The 25,082-nt window shown below is 46.8% G+C and overlaps 1 protein-coding gene across 11 annotated transcripts in view; it reads right to left on the bottom strand.

Annotated features, from left to right (window-relative positions):
- The window catches only part of cntln (centlein, centrosomal protein), a 226,198-nt gene that overhangs the window by 18,317 nt on the left and 182,799 nt on the right, over positions 1-25,082 (bottom strand). For all 11 annotated transcript variants that reach the window (XR_015065994.1, XM_085911193.1, XM_085911192.1 and 8 more), the window contains 11 exons: positions 23,415-23,534; positions 20,573-20,694; positions 18,106-18,222; positions 12,769-12,869; positions 10,164-10,261; positions 8,816-9,339; positions 6,536-6,611; positions 4,870-4,936; positions 4,546-4,781; positions 2,375-2,530; positions 1,833-1,930 (listed from right to left, as the gene is read on the bottom strand). Coding sequence is in view for 10 of the 11 variants with exons in the window: in XM_085911193.1 (XP_085767319.1) it covers positions 1,833-1,930; positions 2,375-2,530; positions 4,546-4,781; positions 4,870-4,936; positions 6,536-6,611; positions 8,816-9,339; positions 10,164-10,261; positions 12,769-12,869; positions 18,106-18,222; positions 20,573-20,694; positions 23,415-23,534 (1,715 nt within the window). In the remaining variant the exon portion in view is untranslated. The remainder of the gene's footprint in view (positions 1-1,832; positions 1,931-2,374; positions 2,531-4,545; positions 4,782-4,869; positions 4,937-6,535; positions 6,612-8,815; positions 9,340-10,163; positions 10,262-12,768; positions 12,870-18,105; positions 18,223-20,572; positions 20,695-23,414; positions 23,535-25,082) is intronic.

Raw genomic sequence — 25,082 nt, 5'->3', positions numbered from 1 at the left:
ACTTGATGTGGCTGATAGACAACGGGGTGAAAAAGATGAAAGCCGCACCTTCATAAATAAAGCAGCGCCACAGTGCCGGATATTGACTGAGGACATGCCGGTGTACTTTGAAATTCTTTTTTTTTTTTTATATGTGCTACTCTCTTCTTTAAGTCGAAGCAGCTCCAGTCCCAACGCGCAGCGCCGAGATGTATATTTCAGAGGCGTCTAGACGTGCTCTTTCATTTTGAGAAGAGGGGTCCCTCCACGGAACGGCGGGCTCCGAACGTGCACGTGCGTGCGTGCTTTTGGCTTTCTGAGGCTGTCGTGGAAACGGAGCGCAGGGGGGATGTTTTCGCTCTGTCTGAGCTGTGATCCGCTCGCCGCTTTGGTCACATCCAAACACGACACACCCGCTGTGATTGTACACATGCCCCCGGATGCATTATTGAGGGCGGGCGAGCGGACGACACAGCATGCCTGATAAAAAAAGAAAGGAGGCAGGAGAGGATGCGGCGGACATTTTGGTGGTTAGCGATGTAGTTACGTTCGCCACACACCGAAATGCCACCTCGTGGGGTTTGTTCCAACCCAAAGCATCCAAAGGTCTACGGGGCTTCCCAGGACAGCGTGCGATTGACCTCTGAACTTTCACCGCACGACAAGGCTGGTGAAGTGTTTGTAGTATGACGTGGAAAAAAAAAGTGCGAGTGTGCGTGTAACTCATTAGGGCCGGCGGGCCGCGGGCAACGAGTGAGGCTGCGTGGGTTTTAGTGTCACGGGGCAAAAACGCCGCCTCCTGCGGCACGCTATCGATCCGCGCGCTGCTTTGATCAGCACTCCGCATCGGCTACCCGCATAAACAACGGCGGCGCTACGTGACACACGCGCGCGCGTGCGCCGACTCGCTCGCGTCCGCCTGTTCATGCGCGATGGTGTGAGTGACGACAGCGAGGCATTCAAACGATCTCGTTTCAATTTGATGATGCATTGTATTGAACACGTTTAAAAAAAAAAAAAAAAAAAAAAAAAAATTATAATCAGTGATGCACTTCCATTTCTTTACCGATAGCGTTTATTTATTTTTTTTACTTGTGGGGCCTTTTATTCAATCTATCAGCAGGTATGTTTTTTCTTGGTCAAGTAAATTTATATCAGCATATTTGCATCATGTGATGGATGGAAAAATTCAGTATTAATCAATACATAATACATACCTTTTGATATTTGGAATGCCAGACAAAAATTCCCAACTATGACAACAAATGTGCCCAGTAGGATGACACCTGAAAAACTACGCTGTCATATATTATTTAGAGTACTAGACATAAACAGATATTTATTTAAATCTAAATGTATGTAGGCATTTATTGTATGCATAATAATGTGATTCAATAGTTTATTTCATAAACATTAACCGCAAATATATTTTCTGCCATTTGTGTATTATGGAGATGATTTATTTCATCTAATTTAGCGAAACTATTTATTGTGCAGATATTTAAATCGTGAAATTACGAGCAAAAATAATAGATATTTATTTATGCATTTAATCATTTGATATATTTTTTTATCAACAAAATTGGCATTTATGTTCCAAAAATATAATATACAGTATAAAAGCCCTATATAATATTCATCCTTATACTGCTTCCAGCCACGAGTGGCGATTTTTGTCAAAACGTGTGCCTGCGTGCTGCCACACGGTGGAATCAAGCACTGCAGATCAGCGCTGGGGCTGATGTGCGGGCGGGAAGGCAGGATGGAGAGTACCAGACAAAGAGGCAGATGAAGAAAGGAGAAGAACAACCCAAAAAAAAAAAGAAGAACCAAACATAGAAGCGGTAACTAACTTGTCCTGCAGCTGGCGGACTTTGTCCTCCTTCTCCTGCGCTTGGCCTCGCAGGGCTTTGTTAGCCGCCACCTGCCTCGTGACCTCCGCACTTGCACTCTGGTGGGGGAGGGGAGAAGGGCACACCTTGTGAGTGTGTATGCTGTATATGGGGGAGGTGGGCTTGATTGCAGAGGGGGTATGGGGGGGGGCACGACACGGCTGATGACAGGTCAGCCGCAGCATGCCTCCTCATTACAGTTCCAGCGGGAGGGGGGGGAAAGGTGCTAAAGGAGGTTAAGAGGAAAGCGTCGTTTTCAAAGTGAACCAGATAAAGGGGGGTCGCTCGGAAAAATCGAATTGCATATTCATTTTTTTTTTTTTGGTATTTATTTGGAGGACTTTTCAAATGTAGCGTATTTCACTAACCACAATATCAAACACATGGATAAAACGAGTCTGTTAAAGTGAGCGTTTATCTCAGAGGAGCCTTTTTTTTTTCTCTTCTCTCCTCCTTCAGTCGGGAGACGTGTACCTAATGAAGCGTCCTGTGAGCGGACTGACCTTGACTTTGGCTTGCAGTTGTTTGACCTCCGCCTCCAGGGCCTGGCAGGAGCATTCAGCTGTGCGACGGGGGAAAGTGCTTTGCCTCCACTGCTCCAGCTCCATCTCCACAACCTTCTTCTGCTGCTCCAGACCCACCAAATCAGACGTCAGCTTCTGCAAAGTGACCACCAAATATGTTCGAGGAAGATGAAAATGATCAATTCCGCCGCTTGAGAAGTGAGTTAAAAAGCGACAAAGAGCTGCCGGCGGTGCCGCGGGAATTCCGAGCGCCATTGATGACACTTCTTGTAACGCGGGCTTTGATTTGGCCGGGCCATTTTCAGCCCCCCCTCGGTGAGACGTGACACTGACGTGGAGTGATGACACACCGGGGCTCCGTCCATTAGGCCGGAAAAGACAAGACGCCTCTGGTGACTAACGTGGCTCCGAGTGACAGTCAATCAAGTGCGGGATAAATTAGGGAGGACAGGTTGCAGAAATAGCCACATGTCCGAGACCGTCTGTCAAATGTTTCGAGACACACTCGACGGTAAAGTTGCTCCTTTTGAGGACGGAGCAATAAAAAAAAAAAAGACCAATATTTAAATTCAACCAATAACTGGGAAAGTTTTTTTTTCTCCTCTATTTTTGGGGCTCAGTCAGTGCGCCTTTTAATCCCGCAATAATCCCAGCGTTTAACATGAAAGAGGAGGGTAAGACACTCCACGCTTAAAAAGATAAGGCAGGTAAAAAAAAAAAAAAAAAAAGCCGAGTAATCCGTATGAGCGAGGAAATGATCTTGTATTTGAATGCTATGCATGACACAAGCGTTTCATCAAAAGGTCTTGCTTTTGTCACCTTTTTTTTTTTTTAAGGTAATTCCACTTTAAATAATTCCAGGGAATTTTACAAGGTGAATCTCATTTGAAAAAGGTACCATCACAGCTGTAAAGTTTGAGTCAAAAGTTTTTTTCCAACACTTTCTTTTTGATGACCATCATTTCTCTCACCTTTTTGGTACAGCTCTTGTCCTGGCTATTTTACGTTTGATATTTCAAGTCCAAACACAAACACGTTCCCCTGAAAGTGTCATCGTACTTCTCGCACGATGCTCCCTCCCACTGGCAGGATCCGTCTTAAGCCAATTACACGCGAGCGGCTGGAACGGACCCGAAGTCCGTCACCTCTTGCCCTTTCCGGGGCGGGCAACGAGACCCGGCTCGGTCCACCTGGAACTTTTTGTGGCGGAGTGGCATTAATACTGCAAGAGTAAAGAGGAAGTAAACAAGGCAACAACACCTCAACCAGTGAGTGTGTGTGTGTGTGTGTGTGTGTGGTTCACTTGTGAGCTTGGACTCGGCAATCAGATGCCTCGCCTCGGCGGGAGCACACAGGGGCCACATCCCAGGTAGCATCACTGTAAGGTCAGCACTACGACCCGTGCTTGAGTCCGGCGTAGTGTAAGACCTTCTGACACCTAATCAGGTGGTTTCCTCCGCCGGCAAGTGCCACGTTGGAATTCGCCATAGACGTTTGTGCGGCCTGTCAGATTAATGACCGTGTCTGTCTAGCTTTAGCAGCTCTCATGTGAGAACAAGCTAGCTCTGACAAGATGACTATGCTATCATCTTTAGAGGAGTTATATTATGGAAAATGGCAGGATTTTATGAGGAGGCCAAGAGCAACAAAATGGCATGATGTTATTTTTCAAAAAATTGCTGGATTTTATAGAGATCAATTTTTCCACACAAATATTACTTACTCCTTTGCAATAAATTGAAAAAGAGTGGACGAGACAACAGCTATAATTTTGCACTCACCAGACCAGGCCCCAACATTTTAAAGCCACAAACATTCAAATATGAGTGTGGCGTGGATTATTACATCAGCACAATTTGTTGCTACACTGCCACCTAGTGGAGTCAAAAATACAACAAGTGGTTCACGAATCAAACTCGAGGCTTCATTTGCCAGAAATACAAGCCTGTGTCTGTATGGTGGACAGGTTTGTCGAAAGTAAAGCGAAGTGACAGACTGCTGTTAAAAAATTCATTACGACGAAACAACAAGCGGAGTCGCCGACGGTGCGATGGAGCGGCTCTGCTTGTCAATCCAACTCATCGCGTATACGAAACTCAAATATGACAGGCGCAATAAGAGGAAAGGAACAAACTTACAACTGGAGTTACCTGCGTGAGCTGCTTGCTGCTGCCCAGCTTCTCGGCGAGGGAGTTGAGCTGCTCCGCCATCTTGTCGTTGGCGCTTCGCTGCTCTCGAGCTGAGCGGGCGGCGTCCATCCCGGCGCGCCGCAGTACCTCCACGTGCCGCTGTAGGGATTCCACGCGGTTCTGCAAGGAGGTTGCGGCGCCGTGACGGGTCTTTCTTCTCTTCTCGCCACGTTCGAATCGTTCGTGCCGTTTGTTGCCTAAAAGAGAAAACGCGAGCAGGTGAGCCGTCGATGAGTACGCTCGTTAGCATTTTCCGTTCGGTGCTGAGAAGCTAACATTTTCTACCTGGATGCTTCCCGGCGGAATCGGCCGGCGGCGCCGGCTGGCCCGTTTTTGTCTGCCACCTGTCGAACTAAAAAAGCGGGAGAGCAGTCGAGAGACAGCCATGAAAAGCGAACGCATAATCTAACACAAGCGGTTGACATGTTGCGCTTCCCGCAACGCGCCTCATAACGACACCGTGATCACAGGCCGCTCTGGCTTTAACACGACAAGACAAATCACCCCCGCCGCTTTAATAATTTACCTGAGCGCGTTGGCTCGACTTCGGAAGCCCACGTCGCTCAGTCGTATTAGCCGTGACGGGAGCTTGCGCTTTGTTCAATCACTGTCTCCCCCCCTTGCTCGTGATGCGCCGCTCCGGTATGACACGTCTCAGCGTAGTCATTTGCGCGTATGTGTGACATCTCCCGAGCGCAAGATCGTTTGTAGTGACATCAAAGAGGCAAGCTCCTCCGAACTCTCCTCTCCCCCCCCCCCCCCCCCTTTCCCTCACCGACTCTTCTGTGTTTGCTTCCTGTGACGGTCAGGTACGATTTCATCAGCGCCACGTTTGATCACACCAAGCCGTGCTTAGGCGACAGGAGATGAACTGTTAAAAGAGCAAAGCGCGCCGTGAAGGTGATGCGAGTCGTGCCGCTAATCAGCCTGGGAGGAGCTGCGGGGTACAACTTAGTGAACTTGTAACCAGTGGAACAAATTCCCACTCCGCTCTCTCCTTATTCAGCTCCACATGAATGGAAAGGTGTCCTCAGTTGACCATTTTCTCTTCTTTCTTCCCGAGCGACCGCAGATGCAAATTAGCTACAAAGCTAAACTCCGGCGCAAAGCATCTCTGCTCGTCTTTTTCTGTTGTCCGCGACAAATAAATAACATTTGAGATTACAAACTACACAGGGTGTGAGAATATTACCCGCCTAACTAATATTTCCTATCAAGCACTCTTGCTTTCTCTAGCTGTCAAAGTAAAAGAAGTTCACGCGTTCCTCTCTTGAGTTCACTGTCTCTGTCAGGGGTTTGGGGCTACCGTGTTCTCCCGTGAAGACGTTTGATGGACACGAGAGCAGCGAGCGGGATTTATGGCCTGGAGAGACGGGAAGACTTTGCGAAGGAAGAAGCGCGGAAAGTGGTTGGTTTAATAATTTAGAACGTTGACATGGAGCGACGACCGATGCAGTCAAAACTGGAAAACAAAAATAAATTCAGAGTTTATCAATGTTCCCTTTTAAATGATAATAAAATAATAATTAAAAAAAAAATCAATAATTATGCCAGCTGTTATGACGACATTTTTATACGGTAATATAATTTTCGCCCTGTCAGAGTACCACAAATTCTGGTAGAACTATACTTAAGGCCTGCCAAATTTCAAAATAAAATATTGAATTTATATTGTCTAAGATTAGTTTAAGATGACACCGCTATCTCCACAAATCTGTTTCGTGAATAACGACTCCGATTTTACACGGAACCACATCCTTTTCCAAACTTTTAAAACATGCGCCCCTTCATCATATATACACCAGAGCGGCATTACACAGCAGCGTTAATTGGCCAAACATTAATTGAGAAAATCTTACAGCTCTGGAACAGCTGCATTGATTTATGTATGACAGGTTGGCTGAAGCGCTAAATGGGGGGGACATAGCGGCAAACGGAAGAGTAGACTCACCTTCCTCTTGTGTCGTGTGCGAGGCCTCGTCCCCGAGGGCGCGCCGTTGAGGCTGTCTGAGTATTCCTCGCTGTCGCTGAGAAGAAAGTTGAAGTTCATTACAGTTCGAGTTGACTCCGAGCTTGTGTGTGTGTGTGTGTGTGTGTGTGTGTGTGTGTGTGTGTACCACCCTTGGACCAAAAATCCAATTTGCCTTTTATGCTTGATTTAGTTGACTTCAAGCAAAATATGTGCATTTCAAGCTCCCCTCCTACCTTTTAACAGAAAATCAATGCTCCCATCCAATTTCTAAGCAGGAAGTGTAAATGCGGGTGTAAATTAAGTGGAAAAAAGCGTGGCTGGCGTCTGTTGCCCACGGTGAATGCATCAACATGTATGAGAGCGGCTGTGGCCTTCATTAGCCCGCCAACGTGTGACAGACGGGTGCGAGAGGCGCGGCCGAGCAGAAGCAAAGCGTCTGATGGACGGCGCCGGCGAGGGCTCTCTCTGAGACGCACGCACGCGCGCACGTTTATTGACAGTGACCTTTGACGTGAAGGTGGAAGCCAGTGACATTTACGCCGCTGGGTTTATTAAGGTGGAGCGCGGCGGAAAGGCAGCAGAGGGGTGAGACCACGGTAAGGGGATCTAACAGGAACATGACAAGGCCGGAGGCTAGTTAGGGTTAAAACTGCTCAGGAGGGAGTTGAGCCCGACCGACCGATGCCGAGGCTCACCGTTGTCGGGCATTTTATTTTATTTTAAGCAATTGCACTATTTTTATTTATTTATTTAATTATTATTTATGTATTCATTTGTATTATTCTATTTTATTATTGTATTATTTATCCACATATTTTTTGTTATTTTATTTATTTATATTATTTGATTCATGATATGGTTGCACTATTATCAATGGAATTTAAAGCAATCTAAGCAATTGTGGTGCCCATCGCTATTCTACGCCAAGCTGATTCTGACCCCGTCCCTCCGCAATAAACCTGCTGATGCGGTCAGAAATAGTCAACTGCCTCCAGCTGTTTCAAACTTGAGAGAGGATGAAAACAAAGAGGTGTCAGCATCTTTGAACGCATCTGACACCTTTGTCACATTTTAGGATGAACTTCTCCAGGCGGAAGTTGGGCATTGAAGAAGGCGAGATGAGAAGCGGGCGGGCTTTTCGAGTAACACCGACAAATGAGTCGACAGGTGCCTTAAATAAGACATCTTGCTTTAGATGCCGTCTCGGCAAATCCGCTCGGATCCTTCCTCGCAGGTAAAGCGTTTATTAGACGGCTGCTTATTAGCCACACGGAGGGCATTAGGGAAAGCCGGGGCCTAGCCGCACCCGGTCCCCGCTAAACTGCCTCGAGTGGGCCGGCGTGGATCACGGTCTGATGAATTAGCCGGCGAGGAGGCGGGGCCGAGCGGAAAGGGAGAGTTTTTTTTTTTTTTGGGGGGGGAGTAAATATCAGCAATAGCTCCGAGTGTTTGAAATGAAATCATTCCGACCATCACTCAATAAACGGCTCAGTGGCTTTTTTGCATAAAACATACATGAAATAATTACTGTCGATGGGTCTTAATTTAGAGGGTGTTAAACAGCTTGTAGACATCTGGTACGGAGCCGAGTAGGGTCATTCAAAATTTATCCAACTAAATTAAAGCAAGCAGAGTAGCGGTATGCGTGTGTGTGTGTGTGTGTGGCAAAGACACGTTTGCCAATTGACACCACAAGATGAGCAAGACAACGAGGCACGGGGCGAGGTTCTCCGCATGTGCGCTGGGTGCTTTAGTGCTTTCAGGGGGATCTTTAGAGCTGTCAAGGGTGGCTGCCGGTGGGGTGTTAGTGAATATGCAAAGGACCAGTATATTAAATCAAACTGCCAAACTGTCAATTCCGGGGCGGCGTTACGAGCGCGTGAAAATGGCACCGCTGAAAGGTATCAAGACTTTGGGCGGCCCCCCTCATCCATGGGCTTTTTTTTCTGGCACCGCTTCAACTTTCTATACGCAGACTTCTAATTTTGCATGCAAATTTCAGTCAATAAGCTCCGAGCCGGCCGTCCCAGGACGCTTGACGGGGATTTGACACTGCCCCCCCTTCTCTATCATTCTTGCTTGTATTCCTCAATGGCTCCTGAATAGCAACTAGACGGAAGGCTGAAATTCAATCAGCCATTTGCTTATGCTTTGCATATGCGCCGTGTCCCCCTCGATGCTCGGCGGCCCGCCGGCCCACTCGAAACACCTCAAAATAATGAGGTTGGAACGGGCGAGCGTGTGCGCGTGTATCATTACCTCGCTACGCTCATGTCCTCCCACTCGTCCTTGGAGGGACTCGGGCTACGGCCTTGCCAGCTGATGGCTTGATTGGCGGCGACGGTCGGGTGGCTGCGCTGGCGTAATGAACCTCGCAGCCGAATTGTTTTCAGCTTAGCCTTGTTGCCGGCGATCCCGCTCGGCCCCGCCGCACTCTTCCTGTCGAAGTCCCTGGCCGCCCGGAGAATGCCAATCTCCTGCCTCAGCTTCAGGAGCCGCCGACGGAGCTCACCGGACTCTTTCAGAGAGTCGGCCAGTCGGGATCGGAGAGCCGCCGCCTCGCCGCGATGTCGTTCCTGCTGAGCCGAGGCCTGGGCCTGGTTCTGGGCTTGTACGGTCTGCAGGCGGACGGCTTCCTGGGTTCGAAGGTGATCCAGCGAGGCTCGGAGTCCGCGGCAGTCGCGGGCCAGGTCTTCGTTGGCCTCAAGGAGCTGCTGTTTCTCTTCCCTCAGAAGCTCCGTGTCGCCCTCCAGGGACATCATCCTCCGCTCCAGCTGCTCGATCTAGGGGAAATCAAGGATTCCGAGCCTCAACGGTATCACGGAATTTTGCATATCGGGCATTTCACGAGAAATGGTCAAAGGCCTTTTAGATTCGATTAAAGTCAGGTTGTATTTCATTTCTGAGATATTAGCGTTAATTGTCATGGTGCTAAAAAAAATCAAATGTCCAAACCCAAGCTGCAAAGCTCCAAAAGTGACTTGCTCAATCGATCATGTCATGAAATTGATCTACTTATGACATTTCAAAAATACATTCTTGGTGTTTCGGAAAATATATCTGCATCCTTATCTATGGATTTAAATGTTTTTTTTGTTACAACTTAAATAGCCATAATTTTGAGTGAGTGACATTTGCATCCATTTGCATCTTGAGTAAATCAGATCGTTAGCTAGCTCTCGCATTAGCATTGTTTTGTAACAGTGGCTGTCTGCTAGAATTGCGCCTCCGGGCATTTCATCCCCTTTTACAATCGAGTTTAGCTCTGCCTGTTGGGTGAAGCTTGGTACCTTTCAACTTGAATTAAAACAGCACTAAGGAGACAATGGCCACAAAAGCAGAAGCAAAGTAGCATTTGAAAGGTACACGATTAATGACTGACTAATTGAAGCTAAGACATTGCCACGTGAAAGAAAAACACTTTTTAAGTTGACTTGAAGACACGAGCCACTGACTGAATTGTGACGGGGGGAAAAAAAAAACCCCCACACTTGACAAGAGGTTAATTTCCTCAGAGCCATTATGCTGGAGTTACGGCTCCATCTGTAATTTTTTTTTTCTTTTTAACTGGTGACAAAGAAGACTAAGTGACGGCATAGCGTCGTACCTTCACAAACGACTGTTCCAAGCGCTTCGAAGAAACGGAGGGCCTTTCCGGAGAAGTGCTTTTGACCCGGCGCTCCTCTTCCACTTTACCAAGCAGTTCTGCACGGGAGAACAAAGGTGCTTGTTGTGACACGCTTCGTCAAACCCGAGCGGCTTGGTGAGTAAGACGACAAAAAAAGGGGCTGCATTAAATCAATTAGCGCCGCTATAGGCCTAATTTTCTTCATGCGCAGATTGGTAAAGGATTTTTTTTCTTCTTCCTTCTGCCAGTCAAACGGAAAGAAGGGAGAATTGTCAGACCGTTAGTCGTCTTCATCCTAAATAACAGAGGAGTGTTTTTCTAATAGTCCTTAAGGAAATGTGAAAACAATGATGGGCAAAAAAAAGAAAAAAAGAAAAAAAGAAAAAAGCACATAAGATGCAGCCTCTTTTTCTCTTGCTCTCGAGGGATCGTAAACAAATGCGAGTAGTTCAATCTCTGGTGAGCACTGTACAGCCCCGGGCTGCCAGGCTTTGTAGTCCGAGAGCTTTCCCCGATGGACGGACTGACGTAGGGGTTTCATAAAGTACAGAGTAAAAATCGAATTCTAATGTACTTTTTTTCTTCTTCAAATTGTTCTCAAGGGTATCTAATGCATTGACACTTGTAATCTGTGACGTATCAAGGAATTGGATTATGAATTGAAATGGATCAGATCAAAAGATTGGATGACAGTTTCTTAGCGGAGCAAATAAGGAAAGAAGTGGATCCTTTTTTGATTTTAAAAAAAAAAAAAAAAAAAAAAAAAAAAAAAGAAGGACTAGGTGACCAAAAGAATTTGTTCCAACATGGATATTTCAGATCAGTGTCAAAGACAAAAGAAGGACAAAGCGAAATGGGAGCCCGCTCCCTCGTGTTGCATCTGACGCTTTTGTCCTGGGAAGTTTGTTAGTTGGAATTAGCCGGCTCTTTTGTCTTCCTAGCATGTCACATCCAATCAGAAGCGGCAGCCGCCAGGACAGGTTGGGTATACGTAACCGGCGCTGGGAGTAAATTATCCAGCTCCGACCCGATTGGGAGTTGTCACCTCGGCACCTCCTTGATAAGAAGACGCGGTGGCTCCCCAGTCGCCCGCTGTTGGAGGAGGTCCTGGCACGGCGGCATACATTAGTGTCCCCTCCCATGTCTGTTCACGGGCTATGGCACAAAGGCCCGCTTGCCTTTCATGTGTTGCCTTTCGTTAGCGATAATCCTTGCGTGAACGCCTCAACCCCGAAGCTCTTTGATCAGGTCACAGAGGTTTCGCGAGTGAGCGTTGTAGTCACTCTCAACTTATTTTCCGGTACGGTTGAGGTGAGCTCCTCAAGGCTCCTGACGTGCGGGTTACAGTCAAACTGTTCATGAGGGCGCCCGCCAATAATTAGATGAATCATTTAAAAGGGTTGGACTCCAAATGTGTCAAAGGTTATCGTGTTAAAAGCGGTCGTGACGAAAAGCGTAGTTTGATCATGACTGTATTGTTTTTTATTTTTTAGAAAATCATTTTTTGGATACCTTGCTGTCTAGCTAGCTAACAAGCGAGATAGCTAGTAAGCTAGATAGCGAGCTAACTAGCTAACAAGTTCCATCGAGTTCTTTCTAGCTAGTTAGCTAGCTAGCTGGAAAGAACTTTATTGATTCCAAGAGGGGGAAATTCGCTCGTTTCAGCAGCTCAGCACCGAAAAAAACGGGAAAAAAACGGTAATGGGTACCAATCATCCACTCTTAATGTTGAAAATAAACCCAATGTAATAGTCATGAATCATATGACACCAAAAGTAAATGCCCAACACCTCCATCGAGTGATTATTTGTCAGAGAAGATGTAAAATTAGAATGTCCTTTCCAAGAAGCTCAATACTTCCCGCCTCGAGTGTCAATAGCAAAGGACGCTCCATTTCAATTAGCGCCATCCTTTTAATGCAATGCGAGCGCCTCGACCGCCAGACGCCATCATTGGTGGTGAGCAAAATTAAAGTGATCCGGGACAGATTTGTTATTGAACTGCTTAATTAAAGCCACGGCGGTTGCGGTGGTCACCGACTGACAAAAGGCTGCAAACGGAATTAAAAGTGATCCACTTTTTTTTTTTTTTTTTTAACATCGGCAACGGTTTCACGCTGACAAGATGAGCAGTGTTTGATCTACCGATCAATTAGCGGAAGGGCTGATCAAGTCTTAATTGAGTTGTCCAATTAATTCCAACGAGTCGTCTCGTTAATTTGGCTTGCAAATTGCCACGGATGGGAGTCAAAAGTGCTGTCACGTTGAAGAGTTCTTCGCACAGGAACAGCCAGAAGCGATATTTTCATGCTGCGAGAAATTAAGTGATGCCTTGAAATTGAGAATGAACACATTAACCATTGTACAAGTGACTTGTGCAAACATAAACAAAAACATACTGAAAAATACAGTACGTTTTTCTTCACTCTATTTTTTTGTAATCAGCTAAACATAATTTCATAAAAAAAAAAAAAACACTTTTGACAACCATGCCAATGCATGTACATCATCGATTCTACTTCAAATATTGTCATGTTTGCTAATTCTTTCGAAAAACATCCACATAAAAATGAGAATCTATTCACCTCGGTGTTCTTCAGTGAGACTCAGGTGGAACTCCTTCATCGTGGCCCGATCCATCACAGCCTGGACACGCAGCATGTCCAGCTCCTCTTCCAAGCCGACCCTGCATTAACAACATCAAAAAGATATTAAAAAAAATAATAATAATAATTCCACCGCACGGCATAATTTTCTCCAAACATCCCATTGTGACCTCCATTTATGTAGCAACATTAGCTCCTCGTTCCCTTCGGAAATTCCACGCTCCACATTCACCTCCCCACAGAAAAGACGACACGAAGAAATTAATTAAAGTGTCTTTTATTTATTCACACGCAATTCAAAGTGACAAGAGATGAAACGCCGAGGTAGGAGGTCGTCGCGCAAGTAACACGCCAGACAATCCGATTTAGGAAAGCGTGCCCAATTACCGCTCTGCAATTAGCTTGATTCTTGCTAAAGGCTAATTACGCCGCACCGTTCTGGAGACTTTGCACTTTCAAGTTATTATTAGGACACCAAGTGAACGTCTAGCGAGGATACGCAAGAGGCCCCCGCCGAGACCAGCGCACCTGAAGAACACACACCTCGCATCCCCTCCCCTTTGCTGCCGAGCGGAGCGTCAGAAACGAGTTCCTGCTAGCGCGGTGCCATTCTACCGTCTGTTAACCTCATTTGCAGAGGAAGAGAGAGTTAAGGAGGTCACTTGTGTGAGCGGGGAAAACAATGACGATCACAATAGCAATTAACTAACGAGACAACTTTCATTTTTTACGAGATGGTTTTTTTTTTCTCCCTGTTTTGCCAAATGTCAAGAAAATGACCTGGGGAAAAGTTATCGCCAGTGCACAGGGACAGGGAATAATTAGCTTTTTAGCCCTCACAGTCCAGTAAACGCCTTGCCTGGCCTAATGGCTGACCGCAGCTTAAATAAGTACACCAATGACTCTCCCTGAGGGGAGGGGGTGAGGCAGCAGATGGATATGTGTCGCTCCTTTATGGATTTTCCTCCATAAATGAACTCAAGTCGATGAGGCACCAGCGCTGCCTCCTGCGTCCTGCCTGTTAATGGGACAAACGAGCTGAAATATGCAGTAAGTGCAAGACGCCTGCTCCGGCTCGTGTTTCTCCGGAGCGCACGTCGAGATGCCGGCGATATTGATGCCCGAGCCAAAAATCACATGCAAAACATTCAATTTTGTTTAAGGCTGAGCGTGTTTTCGTGATGGAGAGAGGATCCGGTTGCAGGTATGGATGACCGAGAGCCTCCGGTTTGACTTCAAAACTGGAGTTTGGAAAGCAAGGAATTCTTTATTAGCATGCCGCGCGGCTAATGGATCTAACACACGAGATATCGGGAAACCGAGCCAAGGATCTCGTAGAAGCTACAAAGGGTACACCTCGAGCACATAAGTAAATCTCTTCATGTTTGATGATTGTAGACATACAAGATCGACTGCAAAATTCTTCATGCGGGTTTTGTGGAATTCCGCGCGACTCACCCCCCCACCCTCCTTAATGGTAATGAAAACCGTACTTTGCATTGGTCCCACAGTAGGAGGAATACTTTTTTTTTTAACAATCCCACCAAAAGTGTATATCTCGACTTTAAGATGCTGCCAAAAAGGGACTATTGACGTAGACAGTTTGGAAAGAGCCCCTGAAGAAGTTTAAAGAGTCGCACTGGAGTACAAATTTGATCCCGATAAGGTGCATCAGTGCAGTTCTTACCTTGAGGGGTTTGTACTGGACCTCTACTGGCCCACATATCTTCAAAAGTTCAGTAACAATTGGAAGAATTGATTTTTTTTTTTTGCAGAAACAAAACTGATGGCAACAAACAGACGCAACTTGGCGATGTGGTCGACACTTGTAGTCTTGTGTTTTCGAAAAAAAAAAAAAAAAAATCTCTCGTGGCGCGCTAGAACTTTAGCCCAGAGCAATACCCTCCACGTCATTTGATGTCAAGTCGACCAGTTTCGATCGGCGAGGGTGCGCAACGCAGCTGCGTCCTTCGCGGCCATAGCGCTCACTAGCGCAGAGCACTTGCTCGGAATAGAAGAATTCACCAGGAAGAAAAAAAAAAAAAAAAAGTGGAAGGACCTCTGGCATTTCCATTGTTGGAAAAATAATCTTGTTTTGAGGGCTGTTGGGCGATAGCCCTGGAGTCAAACTTGAGCTTGAGGGCTTCTTGTTCTAGGAGAGTCTCCGGTGGCTGAAACGGGGAGTTCATAGCCTAGTGCTGGATTTCAAATGAGGGGAATTGCAAAGCCACTTTTCACAATGCTGAGAAAATCCATTTTTCGGCACTTGCACAATGGCGGCTCTTCAGTTGGAACAATTTTGCCAGATTGCTAAGTGATGATATCAGCAAAAAAACAAACAAACGATTTTTTTCACGATTTAACTATTTTTCCAAGAATTAAATTCAATTTGAATGTGATTTCATTGAAATAAGTGCATTATTTATGTTTTCATTTATTTCCGCTTTGAGGTAGGCTAAAACCGGATGGCAGCATTGAAGCATGGATTATAATTACGACATGCAAAAAAAAACATTATAATACATTTTCCAAATAACTAATGACGGGGAAAATCGTTAGCAGTCTGATTTAAAAACATGCATAAAACATTCTGTTTGTGTGAGCAAAATATGTCCCTCCTCCAACACTGCCTGGGGTCCGTGGGGGGGTCGGCAAAAGACACTCATTACTGGTATTACCTTTTAGCAAATCAAGATGAAACGAGCGGCAAGCTGAGGAACATGGTGGTAAACTTTATTAAACTTAATTAGAGTCAACGTCGCTCGCTGGGGAGCTTCATGTCCGTAATGGTCACCGTGTAAAGGATCTCGCGGCGCCGCTGCCGCAAATGATCTCAAAGAATTTTTTTTTCCTCCCCCCCCCCCTCGCCAGTAAACGCCGGCTAATTTATACTTTGATGTTATCCGAGTGCAGCATCTTAAGTCTGAGGGTGCACTGCATGTGTTTACTCTACTTATGAAAACTAAATAATCCCTGCCTCTTTTCTTAACCAACAAACCTTTTAGAACAATTAACAAGCGCGGACACAGAGTGGAGAAAAGGCGTATAATGAGGCAGATAAAAGGATCCCACTGCGAGTTTTTAGAGCCCACAGTGCCTTTTACTTTCGAAGCAGTCAAGCGCGAGGACATCTCAATCAAATGTGCTCAGAAAAGGGGCCAAGCTGGCAATTGGAAATGTTAGCATCAGAAATCTTTATGCTAGCTGAGCCACGGGCTCGTGTTGTGAGAGTCACAGGGTGTGGACGTGAAGGACTTGCTAGCCCTCGTTGCAGGGGGGGGGGGGGGGGGGGAGGAGTTTCCGAGGGTCAGAATGCGTCTTAATTTAGTCGCCGTGCAGAGTTAGTCAATTAAAGCACTTTTTTCACGTCCTGGCTCAACCTTGAATCACGGCGCGAATATTACAGAAGGTGGTACGCAATGGCCTGCTGTGCTGGAGCTAACCGGGCCGCGCTAACAGAGCCAAAGAGTCATTTTGGACCTCTGGAAGTTGTTTTGCAAGAATTGTTTGCCGAAGAGGTGATAAGGAGCATCTGTGCGGAATCCCATGACAAAGACGGCTACGAAAGCCAAAAGACAAATGGAGCCATGAACGCGGCTGGCATTGAAAGCTTCGAAATGGGTCTTCATTTGCTCCTAAATTCTCAACCAGCGCGAGTTAATTAGCCATTAGTTGACGATTGCCCGACACTTGCGTGGCATAACCTTCGCAAGCGTAATCATCATCGCGCGGTCAACGGAGGAGCAAGCTGTGACGAGTTATACTTCTTGAAAATTGCGCCGTTTGTGCTTTATGATGGATGGACTGAATGTGGCCCGGCCCGTTTGCTACCATATGCCAATATATACAGTATTTTTCCGAGCCACAATTCAAATTCTTTCATTTTCTCAAAAACTGACCACATAAAAAAGCCGCGCCTTATGAATGGATTTCGAATTAAAGTTGAATAAAGTCTGACTCGTATGCCGTCTTATAACCCAGTTCCGCCCATCTACGGAAATTTCCGAAAATAAACCCGTTCATCAGATTTGTATTTTGATTTTTTTGACCAATACAAGTTGTCCTGATCAGGAATGTCCATCACCACCCATCCAACCTGACCAACGCAACAACTAAGCGTCTCACCCCGCTAACCAGAAGTTACTGGTGATCCGATCCAAACTGACGTTGTAACTAGGCTGACCCGTGAAAGGCTGTGATGTGAAAAATAAAGTGTAGCTGTTCAGGGGCACATGAAGGGGATCAACGCTAAGCCCTCAGGACAGGCAAGTTACACCGTCAGGGAAAAGAGGCCAGGCGCTCGTCATCCCTCGTGGCTTCCCCCCGCAGGTCACTTTCAAGGACCCTGCGTGTAGTATGTTTGCCCGCCCCCCCCCTGGCCCCTGTTTCCCCCAGACCATCCAGTGAACTGCTCAGTTCCAGGCAGGCAGGCAGGCGGTTGCACATCCCTTAACAGGCAGCATCAGCGGCACGAGGGCTACTAGCCTGTAATTAACTCAGACAGCTCGGGCTTGGAGAGAGGCAGCCGGGCTAGATCATAATGAGCTCAGCTGGGATTAGGAGGACAGGGCAGGGGGGTGAGCGGAGGAGAAGCGTCGGAGGGGAGGGTGGTGGTGGTGGTGGGGCGAGGAGGTACCAGAATTCTGGCCTCAACCTACACTGCGGCATCGCGAAGGGCTAGGGGGAGGCAAGCGGGAAATGTGGAGAGGAAAGAAAGCGGCGAGGTGCAGGAGAGAGGATGGAGGAGGTGAGGAAAGGTCGGGGGAGACGGGAGGAGCCCAGACCGTGGCTTTGGGCCGAGCTTTGTGCCGAGACACACGGAGGGTCACCGCTAGAGTTACAGGCGCTCCTCGACGTCACACAAAGAAAACAGTACGAGTGTGTTTCAAAAGTTGAGAAAGACCAGAGAGGACAATTATTATTTAACGGCATCTAAATATGACCCAAAAACTCGGACTGGATTGTCTTAGTGTTTTGTTGCGACTCACTTTGGTTTACTCTCTAAAAAGAACATTGAAAGTTTTCATCAACTGATAATGTGAACTATAGGTGTGAAAACACCCTGGGTGAGACCACGTCATTTGTATCCGCTGCGCTTTCATGTGTGAATATTTGGGTGGCCAATTTCACAAATGAGGAGAGTCTAATGATTTTACTCTGACCCCCGCTGTTGGGTAATGATGTGACGGACTGAGGGGGGGGATGCTGTGAAGTCAGGAAGGTCATCGTGAATTTAAAAAAAAAAAAATTGAAATAAGCATGTCGGTCTCTTCACAGGAAAGTGTTTCAATTTCAAGTACTTAGAAAATGACTTACTTTTCCAGAGTGAGTTTACGGGTGAGGTTTTTGAAGTGGGCAAGTTCGTTCCACACCGCATCGCTGTTCTCTTGTCTTAGCTGCCAGGGCTCGGCGCGAGGCATCTTTCCATGTGGCCTGACCAATAAAAAAGACATCTTGAGAAATCAATTATACACTTATTAAGAAGGGGGAGGGTGCCATTTTGTTTCTGCTTTTTTTATTTTGTGTAGGTGCGATGGCAAAGTGTCCCAGGTAATTTGTTGCATAGTGGAAGGTTTATGTCATGCAGAAATATAAAGCAACACTTTGGGGATAATGGCGGCTAGCGCCACATTATCTCACCGCCTTTGGGCAATTCGCACGGCGGTAACGAGGCCCTCGGTCGCACTCTGTTTTCGTTATGCTGCCCGCTTTGGCCGTATTGAAATGAGCAGCCTTGACTTTGACATCTTAGCGGCAAATCGCGCAGCCACCGACAGGACTGTTTTGTATTTGTTAAAAGCCCAAAGGCGCCGCCTCGCACGGCCATGCGGCGGAGCGTTCCCAGAGCGCCTTGAAAGATGTGAATAATGGCTTTCGCGCACGTATGCAAACAAGGGGCCTTCGAATGTCGACACCTTGCTTATAAATACTTAATGACCCTTTGGTAACAGCCTCCGACTCCAAAACTGACATACATAAACACCCGGCATTGCTGACAATGTACAGTAGATGCTAGCTGGCTACGCTAACGCCGGCAAATTTGCCGACGAATGCGGAACGGTGAACGTTGTTGACAATGTACAGTCGATGCGAGCAGGCTAGGCTAATGCTAGCCGAGTTGTCGGCCGATGCGGAAGGGTGAACGTTTTGGGCGAATCCCTTGAACTTGAAGTATTGAGTGCGTGTCATGTACTTAGCAAATAATCTCATTCTACAGTCGTGAATTTTGGCCTCTGCTACCTTAGCAGTGCTTTCAATTCCCTCGGTGTGATCTGCGTTCTAAAGAAATGCGTGAGACGCTTTATTAAGTCACAGTAAAGCTTTATGCATTTTAATTTGTTTAGAGTGCTCCTAAAAGCTGTTGAACACAGAGCCATGAGAGAGCTATCGTCTTCAGGCCTGAGTGCTTCCCCCCTACGGTATCCTAGTTTCCATTATTAAGCAGGGGGAAACCAAGAGAACTTTTCCACGCCGCTACGGCTAATTGCTCTGATTCAGGGGGAATCTGTTTATGGGCGCAGCTTTGATCAGAGTACGGATGCTTTAATAACCTTTAATTTTATTTGCGCCCCCCCCATCACACCAAGTATGATTAAAAAACTTTTTCCCTTCTCTAATATAAACAGGAAGTCAGCTTTTGCCCGCTCTCGACCATGCCGTTTTGTAAAAAAAAAAAAAAAAAAATGTCGGTAATGTTGAATGGCAGCGAGGTTTCACGGGGACTGCACACTGTCTGCATGTTAATGAGACAACAAATTTCAGGCCTACTTTATGATTGGCCGATACTTCCGTGTTGATTTTCTTTCTCGGTGGTGGGTGTCACTCGGCAACACGGCAAATGAGTAACTTGAAAATGTGACCATTTTGGAGTTGAAAAATATTGATCGTGCTTCGATAAAGTCTTCAATGATGTTTTGATTACTAAACTGATTTGGTCAGAATCACATGTTGATAAATCACAAGTGGGCAAAATGTTGGGACTCGTCTCATTTCGTCAAAGCAAAGCAGCAGAAGGTCGAAACTCTTTTTTTTCTCTTTAAAAATACTGACAAAGTGAAACAAAAGTGAACAATCAATCAAATGCACCTAAGTGGACTTCAGTAATTGGCCAGTGTAAAACCAGGCTGCTTCCACATTTCCAGAGTTTACCGGTTTTAGCGCGATACAATTCATTGATGGCGGCGTGAAAAAAATATTGTGGCCAAAGCGCCGTTGCCTCCCCCCGCCCTTTGTTCTCACCCCCTGAGCCACACGGCGCTGAGCCGCACTGAGCTGACGTGAGCCGCCGCGCCGAGCGCGCCCGCCGCACTTTCTCACGGGCTCACGTTGCACCGCTGTTTTCTTTAATTAACCCGGAGAGAAAACAGCTGACGGGGGTCCGCACTTAGCTCCCGTTCAGCCGCCACCCATGTGCACTCGTACATGCATTTTTAAACAGCCTCGCTGGATGAATAGAGATAACAATAGCCGCTTATTAATGATATTTTGACACTTAAAAAAAAAAAAAAATCCTGTGGTTACTGGTGAAGATAGCAGGAAGTGGCCCTTTCTCTTTTCTCCGCACCTTGCCACCCTGCAGGAGTAGACACCTCCAGCCTCCGGCTCTCACGTCCTAATGAACGCCGGAGAGTCACAAAACGCCTCAAATTGAGTTGGCTTGATTCTCTCGAAGGCAAATTGCGACTGCTACGTCAGCGTAACGGCGACTTCGACGCCCTCGTAGAGATTATTGTGACAAAATATGTACGATACGTGAACGAAACGTGAAGAAGATTGTACGTACATGTCGTTTGCTTTCTCCGCCGCTTTTAGCTGGTCTCTGACGGCCTTGTAGTTCTTCTGTACTAACAAAAGACGTTCACGTCTTCTGTCGTGGGCTCTCCTCAGTTCCTCATTCTCCTCAGTCTGTAAGAAACACACATTTATTGAAAAGTTGAAGCTGGATCATCTGACATTTTGCAGAGCTCCCCTGGAGAGAGACTAAATTAAGAACTCTAGAATTATTTTAAAGGGACACTGAATTGAGTCGGCCATTTTCTCTCTTTTTTTTTTTATGGAAAGTCGGCGGAAGTGTTGGACTTTGGCAGAGTTCTCGTACTTGAAACTGGCTGAGCGGGCGCACAGTAGGTTGCGTTGTTGACAGCTATTAAAACCCAGCGAGATCGGACTCCTGACTTCAAAGCGGAGTAGTAAGAGAAGACAACATATGGATTTTTCTTGTCAGGAGAAGCCCCTCCCGCCTCCTCCCCATCGCTCTGACCTTAATGGCGAGGGCGAGCGAGAAAACACTTTGGGCGGACATGGCGAACGAGGGCGGCCGGGAGTGAAAAGGAGAGATCCGGCGAAAACCAAGAAATTACAAGGAGAAGAAAGCAAAAAGGGAACGTGAAAGGAGGGGTGAGCGAGGCGAGGGGTGGGGGGGCGCTCGAGGTGGGGGTGGCTCGGTTTCTGCTCGAGTGGCCAGGGCTTGGGAGAGTTGTCTTTCTGAAGGGAAGGAGCTTGTTTACCGCTGATATGACACGGCTGCCCTGCGGAGAGGGAAATGCGAGCCCTCGGCCCTGTTATTATTAACAAGGACAAAGAGAACAGAGAGAGCCCACACAAACACGCGGCGGACGGCAAGTGAGCACAAACAGAGACTGCCAATGACAAGTATGGATTTTCCCTAGCGTGGATTATTCACAGAGGACATCTGCAAGACATCCTCTGCCCCTTCAAGCAGCCCGCAGACTCTGACAAACAAGGCTCTAATGAAAGGGTCCACGAGTGCTACTAACTGGTGGTGGAGCGACGGAGGGGGGAGGGGGGGGGGGGGACGGACGGAACAAGTGGCAGGGCATTAGCCACATCATGGATTCCCAGGCTGCTCTCCCATGGGCGGCCCGACTCGGTTATCAGGCCACAGACCCTTGGCTGCGGCGGATCGATACGCAGCTCGTGTGGTGGACGTTTTCAAGCTGAAAAATAATTACACGGCAACAAGCCACTGTTTGCTTGAAAGTCAAGACAATGAAGAATGTTGTTTGTTTGCCAGTCGGCCTGCCGTTAGTTGCTAAGGTCAACGTGTCAGCGGCACAGCCGGGCGATCCCAATTTGAAAGGCATTCTGTCGGAAAGAGCCAGTTTAGAAGAGGCGGCCGAGAGTGCAAGACGCTGGAGGCGAGGTCGCTTTACGGCAATTTGATGCGGGGCACATTGCTTAACGGGAGATCTAGGGCAGAGGTCTTCTACGGGCAGGCCGGGGATACAAAAAGTCGACACACCCCTGTTTCGAATGCCAAGTTGATGTGATACGGTAAAAAAAAATGAGAAAGACAAATCATTTCAAAATGTTTTTTTAGACAGGAAAAGCGCAATAGAATATCTGAACTATAGTGAATCAGAATGTGACAGGTGAGTTTGGGACACGGCTGTAGCCCCATTAAAAAGACGTCAGGGTGTGCGTACTTATGCAAACAATTGATTTTTTTTTTTTTTTTTTTTAAACATTCCCTCTACAAAGATTAATTTATTGGCCAATAAAGCTGACTCTGATCATTTCTCAAGTGGTTACTAATCAAAATGAAAAATTAAATAAAAAAATAAAACCTATATAATAATAATAATAAAAAATACATCATATTTAGAGACAAATTATTATTGCCGTTGTGCAATACACTGTTTTAAAGAAACCTGAATAAATGTAACTTTTAATTGATAACCTGTAATCTAGGCAAAAACTAACAAGACATTTATCCAATGCCCATATGCACTCAAAGCATGAATAAATGCCGTCAGTTCCAGTTTGTTTGAGTTGTCACCCCCATCCCCCCACAACTCCCTCCCCGCTCTGCATTCCTTCACGAAACGCTCCTCAAGCGGCAGATACGTAAATGGCACCATTAACTAAGACAGTCATGCGTGTCGTCTGAATCGTCTGCCTTGCTGATATTAAGTCCGACACTTCAGATCTGACAAGAAAATGATGCCTAATACCTTGTCGGGATTGTGTTCGAAAGGGAGATGACCTCTGCTTAATCACTCGCTCGCCGCTCGGCCCAAAAGACGGAAAGGAGAGGTGAAGCGGAGGGCCGCTCCCGGGTCCGTCTTATTGATCGAAATGACGCTTCGTCCATGTAAAATGTATCATTGGGTGAGATGTGTCGCACTTTGATCTCCATTCTCAAAGGCTCAAAAGAAAAGAAACAAAACAATCAAATTCACTATTAATCCATGAATGATTTGTGATTTCACTTTTCCCTCGGCCTGAGCGTAGCGTGTACTTGGAAAACGCTTTTGCTCCGGAAGGTCACCCGGGAATCGCAATTGAACCTTTTGAGACGGCGACAGTTAGCGAGACGCGGAGATTCGTACCTTGCGGCGGCTGATAGCTGTAATCAAACGTGTGGCGAGTGAGCCATCGGCCACACGCTGTAGTCCAGCGCTCTTTATAAAACTTTACAAAAGTCAAAGACAGCCACATTGGACCACATTTAGCATCCTCACTTATGCCTGATTTGAAAACTTTCGACGGTATAGACAAAATATAAGAGTGTATCATTTTGTGTGTTTGTTTTTCCTTCAAGAAACAATTGTCGGGCGTCCTGGCGCTGTACACAAAATGTTCATCTACGTGAGCAACTTCACCTTTGACTGCAGCAGGTCTTCGAGGTCTTGAATTCTTTGTTGCGCTTCTCTTTTTCTTCCGTGATAAAGTTCCACGCTGCCCGCTGGGGACAGAGACCGGGATCGCCGCACGGCTGCGCCCTGAGAGACAAAAGACGACCATGCAACGATTAGCATCTGTACTCTAGCTGCCGAGCAAATGCCAACAGGAAAAAAAAAAAAGAAGAAAAGAAATGAATAATCTTTCCTCACACCTTGAGAGAGAAAAAAAAAAAAACAGGCATTGCTGACTTTGGTACACACAGATGCTCAGCAAAACAAAGCGGCTACCAGAGGAATAAAAGCATGCTGGGGCAGCAGGCAGAAAGTTCAGCTCGCGTGTGAAAGACCGGCAAAGGTTTCTCCCTGCGACTGGCTAATGAGTATGTTCATTTCCATTTACATTGTTTCTTTGACAATAATGATGTCCCATTAGGGAAGACTAAAGGGGCTATAGATTCCACAATGTGCTGGGCTTCATTACAAGAGGTGGGCAGGGAGGTCGCTCTAATTGCTCTACTAGGGGCCTCCAGGTTACACTTGATAGGACAACCGATTAGCGGGGAGTGGGGCGGGTAGGTGGGCTGGCTGGCTGCACTACGCTCGCCAGCCTCCCCCTCAACATGAAAATAAATAAATAAAGTGATGTGGAGAAAGGAAGAAAAAAAAAAATCAGTGGGAACAATATGCTGGTGGAATATGAATAGGAGATGATGCGAGGCGCCCTGTGGAGCCCAGGAGGCCTGACCAGATGGCGGGCCGAAAAAAAAAAAAAAATGCAGGGCGCTTAAACGCACAGCAGTCCTTGAGCTGGAGTGGGTGTGAAGTGCAAAGAGGAAGCACGTGAGATAAGATGGCAGATCATTAATTGCAGTTCTGATGGCCGCAGTTTCTCGTCTGGTGCGTTCAAACGCACTCTGGAGGCACGTGTGTGCGTGTGTGTGTGTGTGTGTGTGTGTGCGTGTGTGTGACGCGACGGCTACGGCCGACTCCGGTGACCCAGCCCGCTTCGTTCCGCCGACCGTGCGTGCTTTAACTCGGCCTTAATGGCTGCGCGCAACTAATTAGCGGTTCGATTTGCATATTCTTGATGCGAGGCGTGCCAATTGGCCCGACCTCGCGTGGATGTCGCGGGGCGAAAGCGAACGGCCGGAAGGGGAATCCGAGATCAACCAGAAAAGGCCAAAGATGAAGTTGAAATTCGTTCTCAATGTGTGTGTGTGTGTGGTGGGGGTACTTAACGTCAGTTTTCAGAATGTTAAAAACTTTAACGTAGCCAAAACTGACATCTACCAAACATACACTAAAACAAAAGCGGGATTTTTCCCAAGAAGTCCTTTTCTGTCTCGCCCGGATGTTTTTGTCATCGCGGAAAGAAGATTTGAGAAAAAAAAGCAAAGACGCCGCTCCGGTCTGCATCGGTTGTGCGAGTTGGTCGGCGGCCGCGACCCGCATGGCACCCGCTAATGTCTCCAGAAGCGTAACGCGCACGGCGGAAGCTCCGCGTTATCAAAACAGCATTTGAAGACGGATATGAAAAGTGTGTGAAACATTTCATAGACATCTTCTCCCCTTTTCCTCCGCATGGAGCGAGAGAGAGGTCACGGCTATCAATGGGCCGGCTTATTTAGGAGTTGGGCGGCGTGGCTC

The sequence above is a fragment of the Syngnathus leptorhynchus genome, chromosome 5, assembly GCF_054491065.1.
Source record: "Syngnathus leptorhynchus isolate UIUO chromosome 5, UIUO_Slep, whole genome shotgun sequence".
Classification (NCBI taxonomy): domain Eukaryota; kingdom Metazoa; phylum Chordata; class Actinopteri; order Syngnathiformes; family Syngnathidae; genus Syngnathus; species Syngnathus leptorhynchus.
This window is presented reverse-complemented; position numbering and strand designations above follow the sequence as displayed.